The following is a 12662-nucleotide window of genomic DNA, read 5'->3' as shown; positions in this document are numbered from 1 at the left end:
AGTGAAAGGCAATACTCAAGATCATTATGTATTTAATGAAAAAGAAAATCTAAAGAGAACAATAGCCACAAGCGATGATTGGCGGGTTAAAAAAATTTGGCGCTCAACAGTAGGAAGCAGTTAAATCAGCCAAAATTTAGGCCACAAGCAGCAATCAGTGTGTTTCAGACTTCACAAAGCCAAGCAAAGTCATTTTAGCTAGTTAGACTCTGTTAAAAGCAGGAGCAAGAGCAATCACACACTTTTCATCTTTACAATGTAGGCAGGAAAATTATATATTCAACAAATTAAATGTATTTGTAATACCCCATTATTTGTAATTTAATATCTTACAAAATCTGTCATGAAACAAAGTATATGTGTTTTGGGGGCATTTCCACTTTGGTGTATTAATATATAGTATTTGCCTATAATTATTATTAGATTATTCAAATCAGATATGAGATATAAGATTGACAAAAAATAAATTAAAAAAATCAAATGACCAAGCACAAAAGATAGTCTTTGACTTAATATGACCTTCAGAGGAATTTGAAAACATGCCACTTTCATAAATTGCCACGTTTGGCAAGTATAAATTGGACACCCTGGGACTCAAACCAGAACCCTTTGTATCCCCAGAGAAGGTGACTTACTGATTGCACCACTGGGAGGACATGGTTCCACACACCTTATACAACTTGGGGCAATGAAATCAAATGTGTCAGACTGGGGTATTTTTGTCTGTTTAAACTTAAAACGCTTAAAACAGTCAAAATGCTAATAAAAAAAAGTCTGAAAAAAAATCACACACCATTCTGCTTTTTTCGGGTGTATTGTCAGATATTTTTGGTGACATTTGATCCAACACTGAACAAGAAAGAAAATGTGCATCCAGTACGAATTACAGCAATATATGGACTATCACTGCAGACTCACCATTTGAACAAGCTTAACAAGATTTGACACACTTGATATCTACCATCTAGAGAATGTCTGTGTTAATTTTGGTGGTATTTGAGGGAAGACTTGTGGAGATATAGATGTTAATTGATTTTGCGTATTTTGAAAAATATAGTGACTGACTTCTGAATTGACCATAGGATGCAGTGAGGCAAACTTTTGTCACACATCAGTGGATTTGCTGAAAATGTTTTAGCCTTGTAGGACATATGTGTGATTTATTTATTAATTTAATTTAGAATTTGGAATGCAAAACTGTCTCGAAAATTTTGATTGGTTGCAAACGCCCACGTTAATCAGTCATGACCAAATTTTATGCATTGGCTGAGTCAAGACCCAAAATCGTGCAAACTGAACTTCATACAAATCCATTCAACCTTTTTGTATTTGCACAATATGCTTCACCAGGTGTACTCAATGAACATTTAAAAACAAACAATGAATTGAGTTATGTTTAATTTCCTTATAATCTTGCATTTTGCAAAGCTTTTTTCAAGGTTGGCAGCCATGTTTTTGGGCCAATGCTGGTCATTTATAGAGGAATTGTCCATGTCAGTCCCCCAAAGCAGTATAGTGAGCCAAATTTGATGATGATTTCATAAAAACAGATATGTACAAAATTCAAAATGGTGGAAAATCTATCCAGGCACACGGTGGCCTGGCTTATATCAATATATTTGTCTGGACCCACAGAATCCAGGAAAAAAGAACAAAGTTTGTTTGATATAGTGCCACCATCCAGCTGATATTGGAGATTATTGATGCCTGAGTAGTGGGGGTCATAGTAACCCACCTACTGGATTTGGTTGGTTTTGGGTTTATGGTTGCTGAGCCTCCAAAACCTTTAGCGGAAAAAAAATATAATAATCACAACAAAAACACTAGGATTCTAGCCCTTTGGGTTTTAACCAAATAAGACCAACTTAAATTGACAAAGAAAAGGTCTTGGATATTGCATAATAGAACAACATACATTCTTACATACATCATTATCTTTAATCAAAGCCACATTTTGGTCAAACCCACATCTGTCAAATTGAGTTCTGTAATACAACTGGCAATTGTAATACTGTAATATGTACTTTTGGATACTAAAGGAGCAGTGTGTATAATTTAGTGGCATCTAGAGGTGAGGTTGCCCCAACACCCCACACCCCTCACCCGGGCCTCAGTCAGTCCATTCCTGGCTACTGTAGAAACATGACAGGCTTCATTGAAGAGGACTCTCTCCCTATATAGATATAAAGGGCTCGTTCTAAGCTCAACGATTCTTATTTTCAGGTAATTATATACAAATGAATATTATATTCCATTTCTGCCAAGTCCCTTCTGCTAGATGCCACTAAATTGTTCATTCTATACCTTTAAATTGTGTCTTGAACTGTGTATACCAGCAAGTGAGTGCAAAAATTTAGAGAAGTATCCACATGCAGCATCAGCATTTGCTGGCTTTAAACGTTGTGAAAAGAAGAGTCCATCTGATCAACCATCTGAAATATTTCCACACATATTCACTCTCCAGTATTAACAATAATATACAGTACATATACATTTAAAAGGCCTTGATAGGTAATGGAATATGATGGAGGGTGATTTTGAAAATCACATATTCTTGATAGTTATTGGAGTTAACAAAGGCATTGAGGTGATCAAAGCCACATTTACTGTAATGTGAGGTCTGATCAGGTTCTGTATTATAAGTGTTCCCCAGGCTCTGTGTTGGGCACTTGGGGTTCCTCCTCACAGCTGTCCTCTTTCCCAACCCAGTGGATGCCATGGCCGTTCTCCCTGGGAGGGAGATGTGGTGAATGCTGGCGCTCCAGTGTGGAAAAGGTGGTGAACTGGACTCTCTTTCTCTTACTGGTGGGTGAGTGGAGGGACTCGGTGTGCATAGTTTTGCTCCTAAGGGACCCCACACAGCTAAGGGGAGAGTCTGTAACAGAGGCTAGGCAACTTGGCCTTCTGGACAGAGATGCAGTTTTATCAGGCCCAATGTCAATCACGGTGGTTGTAGTCTGGGAGTCTTGCTGGACAGGGCTGCCTGGCACACTCATCACCAGCTCAGCATCTGTTCCTAGCCACACCCAGTCATGCCTGTGCCCTGTGGGCTCCTGTCCATGAGAAGGAGGCTTCTTATGTCTGAACTTAATAACATATGAGATACAGTTTACTAAAAACACCAGGATGGCCAGGCAGAAGACCCCCAACAGAGCGTACATGCCAATCTCTAAGTCTGTGAGAGGCCTGTTGGCCAACATTTCCTCACCACCAATCTCTATGTCCACTGTTTCCTCTCCAGGAACCTCAACCTTGGTGGGGAAGTTGTTGTAGTTTACCAGGTTACCAGGGGCCTTCACAGTACTCGTGAAGCTAACGCTGCTCATATCCTCCACTATCATATTGTTTGAGCCATACGCTTTGTTGCTGTCACTTGGGCTACTCATTACACTGATATTGACCACGCTGGTAGGACTGCTGGGATTTCCGGAATTGCTCGTCTTACCCACTCCCCCGAGGCTGCCGCTGGTTATGAAGGTTCTTTCTGTGGATTTGATTGTAGTTGTGATCTTCTGCATGGCGCTGTCCTCTCTTTCTGAGGTTGGGCTACGTGGTGGAGTATCCTGGGATGGCTTCCTCTGCTTCCTCTTGCTGTCCACCTCTCCGTCATTCCCATAGTCACTGCCTTTGTCCTTATTGCTTCCGGTGCCAACAGTGCTGCTGTTGATACCGCTGGTAGTGCTGTTTGACTGCCGGCTGTTCAACTGAAACTTGACCTTGAGGCTGCCGTTGCCCACAGCCACAGTGCTTTTGCGTTTGGACTTCTGGCAGGCCTCACAGATGGACATTTCTACTTTCACCAAAACTCCTTCGCCCTCTCCCTCTGCCACTACAGTCGGAGGTGTGCCTTGCACTGACACCACCCCCTCATCCAAAGATGTCACTGTCACACGGTAATAAGCTGGATCATAAATGTCAAGTGGTGTCTGGCTGCCGTCACTGAACTGGACCCAGGTACTGACCAACGCTTCCTGATGGGACAGAAAATCAAAGAAATTTCTAATTGTGTCTTGAACCTTAATTTTATTTTTGGGACATTTCAATAGATTAAGATTGTTACCTGTTTGGGGCTTTGCAGAACCTCCTGTGTGGTTGTGGTTGCTAGAACAGCCCTGTTGCTTCCTGCACTGAGCTGCAGGGTCATGGAGAGGCCCGTAACCAGCTGAACCCCCAACTCTGTGATGGTCACTTTGTCATCCACAACTTTGATAGTTGTCTTAGCCAGAATTGTGTCAGAAAGTGGAGAAAACACCTGTCACAGAACAATATCAGAAGAAGTAAACTAACTGGGGTGCCTCAGACGTAATCTCCTTGTCAGGTTCAAGTTCTAAATCCATCTACTCATAAAGGAAACCATCCCACCCAGTCCAGTCTCTAACTAGCTGCTTCTTGCTGTCTGAGCATGGTATTGAATCATCACAGCTATTGGGGCAAAGGCTAAACAAAGCAGTAATTTAGTTTGGTTACCTGAATGCTGGTGCTCCCAAGATCTCGTCCTGATAGTACCCTTCCTGCCTGTATCCTTGCCACACGGGGATCTTCCACCTTCATGAAGTATCGAACCAGCCTTGTGACATCCACCTGCCAATCAGAGCCTAGGAAATAGACTTTGGGGTCCCGAGGGTCTGCTTGCTCCGCCATGAAGTGTGTTAGCACCCGCACCAAAGCGTGCTGAAATTGCAGCATGCAGCCCTTCCCCTTCCTGTCATCTTCTTCACTGTTCCAGCCAGGTCTGGGACATGAGCAGAAAAACACACATACAGGTCACACCTGTCACACGGTAAATGCTTTGACCTGCTATACTCCAATCACTCAGCCCTGTCTCTTTGCTTGATTGGATCACATTGTGATATTGCAGTACATTATGTAATGGAATCAAAACCCTAAACCCTTGGAGAGATATGATTTGAATTTGTATGGGCTAAAGGATGCGTCTAGAAATCCCATCTGTAAACCAAATAAGGAGGTTTTTTATTTTAAACAAATGGTTATTTGGGTGTCCCACCTCTTGGATGTTAGTATAGGCACCCTCCAACTTTTGATCTGGCTCAGCTCCATGTCTGACACCTCAATCTGGAGGGGGAGACGGGGCATCCACACGTTCAGTTCGAGTTGAGCACTCAGGTAGCTGTAGGTAAAGTTCACCATTATCTTCACTTTGCCTTTTGTCTCCTTGCCATTTAAGAAAACATAGTCGCATCTGTCTGACACCTGGATGGGAAGAAATAAATGGAATAACAATGAATCAGAATGTGAATATCTTATCATTTTAATTTCCCTGATAGTATCAAAGAATTGTGTAAGTACGCTTGTGTAAACAATCTATATCAAAGTCAGACTGAGATTATTGTCAGTGAAGGAGATGTTACTTGTCCATCCAATGGCAAAAAATTATCAAATACTCTCATAAAAGTCCATTTTAACAAATAGGCCATTTATACAACAACAAATGGCCTTGCAGCAGTTTTACACTGCATGTGTTACCATAGTAATGTCAGCTAACTGTAATAAACTACTGCGATGATCACCGGTCCAAAGCTTTACAAAGAGGCAGCATTGCAATTTTATGTGAATCAAAAAATCATGTGGTGCTGATCTGAACATCAGTCCTTCACAGCCAAGTGCATTCATTACACCATAATTTCAAAGGTGACCTTGGAAAGTTTAGGCGACTGCTGAAAGATGTCATGGATATTTTGAGACATGAGTTAGGAACTCTCATTGTTCCTCTCAACAGCCCCTGCTTTACACAAATTGGATAATTAAAACAACATTGAAATTCAGTCACCAGCCGCTGAAAGTGCACATTAAAGAGGAAGAAAAAATGTGACTTTCACAGATAGCCTAAGGAGGAATACAAATAGCAAATAGATTTGTGCTCTTATTTGCGTGGACCTGGCAGTTAGCTAGAGGATGTGCTGTCACAGGGACACGCTATTTTTGAGAGGATCTTGTGTCATCATTGCATCTGAGCGTCAGTCATCCTGCACTCATGACCAGAGCTTAAGCTTTTGATAAACCACATCACTATGTGTCATCCTTGCAGCTAACTGTGATGCACTGACCTATTCTCCACGAATAATCTTATGCTTGATTTCCAAACAGCAGATTTACAAAATGTGGCACTGGAGCCCTTGAACAGTTGTTATGGAAAATTTCTAATGCAAGCATGGAACAATAGACAAGGGCAGAATTCTCAGATTTTAATTCAGTGTGAAGGCAGTCAACCAGTCATCCATGATCTAAGACACTGTGCTCATTTCTTCTTTTTTTAGATCTCTGTGCTTACACTGAACTTGCATGAGCCATGTTCAAATAATATTCTGAAGCATTAGTTAAAAGGGAATGCCATTTTTATGTGCCATCCGCCCACTCTTCTTAGTCACAAATCTCATTCTGTAGCCAAGAATATGCCTGTGTTTTTGGTGTCAAAATAGATATTTATTTAAAATAGGATTTCACTTTCATCAGTGGGAAGAGTATTTTAAGACAGGCAGACATTTTAAAATGCTGAAATGCAGACTTCACTGAATGTTGTGGCTGGAGTTTCCTGCGCAAATAAAACAAGTTCCATAATAATTATAATCAGTATGCAGAGGGAATATATCTATTGCAGAGGGGCAAATGAAGTTCAAGTGTTACGCTGAGTTGAGGCTTGATATAAATAACTTAATCAACTTATATATACTTATCAACATATTGCTATGCCACACCGTAAATGCCCTGATTAATCAACCAAGTAGACATCTATGTGCAATATGTCCCTTTTTTTTAAGAATTCAAGTGTCAATCCTTCAATCCCGAGCTGACAAACATAGTGCCAGTGCTCATTCTAAGTCTCTCCATCATTTATGCACATTGGAAAAACCTTTCCATCACTGCAGATTAGACTTTGTTTTGCTTTGTTTTGTCACATGAGCTGCCCATTCTAGATAAATCCTTCCCATCTATCACAAGCAGATTTGATACTCTTCAGGCATACCAGAAGAGAAAAGATATCTGAGTCAAGCTGTTAGACTAAGAAGATTAAAGGGAATATTTGTGACTGAAGCTGCTATCTGGTCAGCAAATACACTGAGAGCGACAGTAAGCTTAGAACAACAGCAAAGATGGCTACATTACAGGGTGAAGAGAATGATTTAGTCCACATCCGGCCTCTTGACATCCTCACATAATCCTGCTTTTCTTACAATTGACACTCATCTGCACTTAATACATGTGCACTTACTGTATATAATGTACTGTGAATCCCATCTGAACAAACTACTACATTTAATAGCTGAGACATCTGGGACCACATGAATAAAACTGTAGATTCATGACTAAAATTGTGCATAGAGAAAAGGACAGAAATATGCATACGCATTCTTTTCGTCAGATTCCTAAAAATGTGCAAACGTATGATTCTGTTTTCTGTTTCTATAAATCTACAGCATTGAGGAACTGGCCCAGGTGCACAAGCCACTTCCGCTCCCACATTAGTCATAAATGAATGAAGAAATGCCCTTCACCAGCTGTTTTCATATCAGTTCACAGCCTGCTCCACCAGTCTTTACACGTCAGTGAAACAAACAGGGAAGATGAAGTGTCAGTTTCACCGATTGTGTTGCACCGGTGAGGTTCTGCAACATCCAGAACACGTCATTATGCACAACCATTATTCACGGCTGTTTTTACAGTAAACCATCCTCTGCAGTGATATCTCAGAAATGAAATCAATGATCAGTTTGTAGGGCTCATAAATCACTGTCAGTTTAGCTGGTTATTAACATAAACAAACAATGTTTTACTAAAAGATTTCGTCTCCACTTCATCACATCACCCTCAAATTGCTTTAGAAAAATATGTGTATGCATGGTCTAAAGAATGCATGAGGTGCATGTATTGGTCCTAAATTTGTTCTTAAGAAAGGTCTTAAGAAAAGTCAGATTTAACCGCAGAACTGTTTTCATGTGTTCTTATAGCCTAATGATGAATCCCATTGTCCTCTTAAGTTGAACATGCGTGTCAGGGGATCCTAATTAGCATAGGTAAATGCCCCACCAATCTCCATCAAGGGGCATGAGACTGCAGGGCCATATGCACACACAGAAATGGAAAAGAAGTCAAGAATGCCCATAGGGAAGTCTAAAAAGGGTGGAGCACAGGGCATACCTGAAAAACCTGCAATAGTGGAGGTACTGCTGCAGGAAGTTAACACCAAACGAGCTTTTAGGAAAAAAAAGTATGGGATGCTATTACTCTTTCAGTGAACACTGCATTCATCGAGGGGTGAACAACTGATGAAGTTTTAAAAAATGGTTTGATCTTAAATCTGAGGCCAAAATATTGCCAAACACAGAAGAGAGACACTGAGCTCTGGAGAGTTATCTGAGCAGAACCAGCACATATGGGCCATTGTAGAGACAGCACTCTTGTGTGCCATCAACTGAGCATTTGGACACAGAGTTGAGCCCCATGTCAGTAGTTTAATCTCTTAGTCTATCTCCTATCTCGGAATCAGAAGGTAAGCTGTTGTTTTTGGCATTTTTTTCAGAATTAATACAATGTGTGTGTACATTTTATCTTAAAGCTATAGCTGTGAAACTATGGAACATGTGACATATTTAACATAACACCAGTGTCTAAAACCTAAAAGCAGGTGATTATTTTTCTCTGCCTTTTCAGTAGACCAAAATTGCATAATTGAAAGCCCAAAAAATAGGGCTTCACTAAAAAGGTTCACTACAATGGTTTGATTTTTATCATTCATTTACAGATGATCTCCTGCTGAGGCGGAACCTGGCACCTCTGGTGGCTAATACCTTCCTGCAGCAATACTTCCATGTGTTCACCCAGGTCCCATTCAACTGCCCCACGTCTGATCTCAACCAAGAGAGAATGGCCCAAACGCTTTCACAGACAGCCTCAACACTGGCCACTTGAAGAAATCAATACAAATAATAATATAATAATATGAAGTGAAACCTAATTGATTTTTAAGTGATGTTTTGTTCCTTGAGATTAAATAATTGTTCTTTATTTTTTTTATTGATGCTCTTCTATTTTTGCTATCCACTTTTGCTGCTGTAACGCTTTAAATTTCCCCATTGTGGAACTAATAAAGACTTATCTTATTTCCTATTATTTTTGTTTATTTGTTTTAAAAGACCATAATGCCTTGTAAATTAATTAAATAATAATAATATTGAGTGTGCATATTATTCTGTTCTTAAATACCAAATCAGAAATCACTGGTGAATGTCAGAATCTTAATGAAATGGGCGTGAGTGGGTTTTAAGAAGAACTTTCTTCTTAAGAATAGTTGATGAATGAGGCCCATCATGTTTTTATAAATACCAGCTTATGTGCAGGAAATGGTGTATGCATGGTTTTTGTGCATTTACATCATTTGCATGTGGCCCCTGTTGTTTGCTAAACCTGCTTTGGGACATATTTAACCAGCAAAAGTAAAAGAACAAAATCGTATTAAGGAGCTTGAGTCTACTGCATGTCTTTATTCTTTGTTTACAACGCCACTTTACCCTTGAGTAAATACATTCACAGCCTCTGACCTTTGGGGCCAGGGGCCTGACTTTCAATTTCATCAGTAAACAAAGCCGGCTTTTGGCAGTCAGTCGTGCTTAGGTTCACAGGATAAGCGGGACAAGTCACGGGATGGGAGCACAGTGGTAGACTGTGAGGTCATTTGTGGTGGACGATTTAGCTCAGTGGCTGTTCATTGTCAGCATGATTGATGGGTGATGTTGTTGGATTCCAACTAATAGTTTGTTTTACCATGTGGAAGAGAGACAGGGAACAAAGGCGACTTTTGTTAAACTTATTTGTCCACTGTTGTCCTTTCCATCACATATGAAAACAACCTCAAGAAAATTAGCCTCAGAGCAGGCAAACATCTCACATTCCTGAACTTATTGCTGCTAAAACCATCAAATAACTACTAATAACGGAACGGTTTTTAGACAATACTTCTTTAGTGAATGTGATTGAGGCTGAATTAAAAAATACTTTGTAGATTTAAAAAAAAATGTTCAGAGCAATTTCACCTTTTACCTTTTCTTTATCATTGTGTCTTTCTGAAACAGTCTTTAAGATTCCATTAGCGCCACAATACAACCTTTGTTCTTGGAATGTGTGAATGTCCCCGTTAAAGTATGTGAGAAAGGGGAGGAGGAATAAATCATACCTTGAGGACATCCTCATCAGTGGAGCTACAGTCTGTGTAGTCAGAGACATCAGTCACTAAACCATCTTCCTCCACAGCGACTGTCCTCACAGGCATCACCACCTTCTTTCCAGTCAGTACAGCTGTGTTAAGGATCTCTGTGTCCTGCAGAGATACCAGGAAAAATCTGTCATAATGTACAAATAACAAATGGTTTAATTTTACATTTCAGACATTAGGCAGGTGTTTTCATGTGGGGGAAATTACCAGACGAGGTTTTTGGAATAGGAACACTATTTGATGCAAGTGGAGTAGGAAGGTAGAGAAGATGGGGGCTAGGCTTTTGGCACAGAGCTGTCCCCCTGAGCAATTCCATATCACTTCAAACATGGACAAATAACCAGAGCTGTGGATAAAACTCAGAGTAACGCCTAGAAATTTACATTACAGCCTGTTCTTCAACGCTCAGTGCATGATTAGATTAGGTTTCCTGTTTCAGTGTACATGTATCAGTGTTATGGTGAGGTGTTTTCTTTGAATGAATTATTATTGAATACTGTTATTACATTGAAGTACAAGTGGTAGTAAAAATCTCTGTCACTGTGCATATGTGTGCATCCATGGAGCATGAAATTGAAGCAGATGGATATTTGTCCCTCTTCTGTGAAAACACACTGTTTTAAATGAAGTTGAAATAATCGAATAACGTGTGTATGTGTGTGTGTGTATGTGTGTGTGTGTAAATTAGTATGAAAGCAGTGAAGCGCAGCCCAGTCAAGATCTGTGAAGGATCAGTTAAATCAAATGTAAAGAGACACTTGGCCACTCAGAGTATGAAAATGAAGCAGATGGATATGTGTCCCTTGACTGTAAAACTGGTTTAAATGAGGCAGAAATAACTCAACATAATTTCTTTCCTTCACTGCCATTGCAATGTAGTTAAAAAACACAGATCTGAAGACTGTGTCAGGGAGGCTTTCAGCCTTACATAGGAGTATCGAGCAGCAGCACTAGTTGAAGTTCAGAGAGCAAGGCTAAGAGTGATCAGTCAGCGCTAATGTCCCTTCGAGCCAACCATCAAATCTCCTCGTGTTTGGCCCTCAGCCTGAGGTCAGCTTGTAATCCACAAGAGAGATGAACCATGTCAAATTCAGAAATCAGGATAGCATATCCTCATGACTTCATACACTCCAGCACCATTATGACGGAAATTCAGACAGCACTGTGAAATATGCCCAAAAGTCTAACTAAAGCAGGTATGATATGATATAATTATTGTAAATGTTTAAATGTATAAATTAGATATTACTTACATAATATGAGAGCAAACAAATGCTCAAATGACTCAAAAAGTTTGTTTCCACAAAACAGTTTGCGTTTATTATCGTACAGTATAAACCAGTCATTCCTGCATATAATGGTATCCTAATAGGTCATTGTCCCAGGTGACAGATAAATCAGATTCCATATTACAATTCAAAGTGATGTAAACGCTTGTGTAATGTTCCATGTTTAGTAGCGGATATTATATCATGGATTAATTATAGAGGTAGCATGATAAAGAGGCGCAGCACCAAAATAGAAGCAAATGAAGCAGCTGTTAGGAGGAGAGGATGACCACATTATTGCACGACAGAACAGAGCAGTACAACACATAAGAGAGACATCAGCTAACTGACAGTCAACAACACAAGGTCACTTCTCAAAATAGAACCCATTTACTAAACAATCCAAAGCATATCCAGCCGTCTGTGTATGCAAACCAGACAGGAATGGATCAGAGCAAAGTGCATTTTATGATATTAATATTATATTAATGCACAAACGCTCAACGGATGCAATGTTGACATTATTGGAACATTGATGCTGGTTTTAATAATGATTAGGTGTGACGTGTAAGCTATCGGTCGACTCACCATCACAAGAGGAGCCAAGCCAACAAAGTCTCTCTGAGTGGTATAGATCCTCATGGCTCCCTCAGTCTTTGCAACATTTTTGGATGTGGACGGGAGCTCGAGCCTCCATATGATCACCTGACTGTCGAGAGGACTGCTCAGCTCTTCAACCTCAAAATCCATCTGAAGCACCTCCAGCAGACTGCTTTCAAGCCTGGATGAGAAGCAAATAATTGGCTTAGGTAGACATGCATACAATAGAGGAATGGGCTTTATTGAAAATGCTCCACAGTGTACCAGCAATACATCATAACTTCATACTGAAAATGTAATTTTACTGCAGCTTTCTAATGTCATATTATGTTTCTTTCTTTCATTTGATGCTTTTAGCGTGTATACTATTTTGGAAGGATTTTATTCTTATAGTTTAATTGTGTAAATTAGCAGCAGAAAGACAAAATATCTCCATCACAGTTGCTTATTTCACCATTGGTGTCTAATTCCTTCTCCACAGGTTACTCAAAGCTCCTGTGGAGATAATCATGTCTGAATGAAGGTGCAATGATTATACAGCAGTGCATCCTGCACTTTCAACCTGTGGC

General features: G+C 40.0%; 1 protein-coding gene across 1 annotated transcript in view; it reads right to left on the bottom strand.

Annotated features, from left to right (window-relative positions):
- Positions 1 to 2636: 2636 nt before the first annotated feature.
- LOC133979256 (transmembrane protein 132D) overlaps positions 2637 to 12662 on the bottom strand; it is a 28437-nt gene continuing 18411 nt past the window's right edge. Inside the window, exons 4-9 of the mRNA XM_062417750.1 lie at positions 12082 to 12274; positions 10187 to 10330; positions 5006 to 5211; positions 4468 to 4732; positions 4061 to 4252; positions 2637 to 3971 (exon numbers count right to left, since the gene is read on the bottom strand). Coding sequence (XP_062273734.1) covers positions 2637 to 3971; positions 4061 to 4252; positions 4468 to 4732; positions 5006 to 5211; positions 10187 to 10330; positions 12082 to 12274 — 2335 coding nt within the window. The remainder of the gene's footprint in view (positions 3972 to 4060; positions 4253 to 4467; positions 4733 to 5005; positions 5212 to 10186; positions 10331 to 12081; positions 12275 to 12662) is intronic.

The sequence above is a fragment of the Scomber scombrus genome, chromosome 4 (genome assembly GCF_963691925.1).
Source record: "Scomber scombrus chromosome 4, fScoSco1.1, whole genome shotgun sequence".
Classification (NCBI taxonomy): domain Eukaryota; kingdom Metazoa; phylum Chordata; class Actinopteri; order Scombriformes; family Scombridae; genus Scomber; species Scomber scombrus.
Note: the sequence above shows the minus strand (reverse complement) of the source record. Positions and strands in the feature narration are given on the sequence as shown.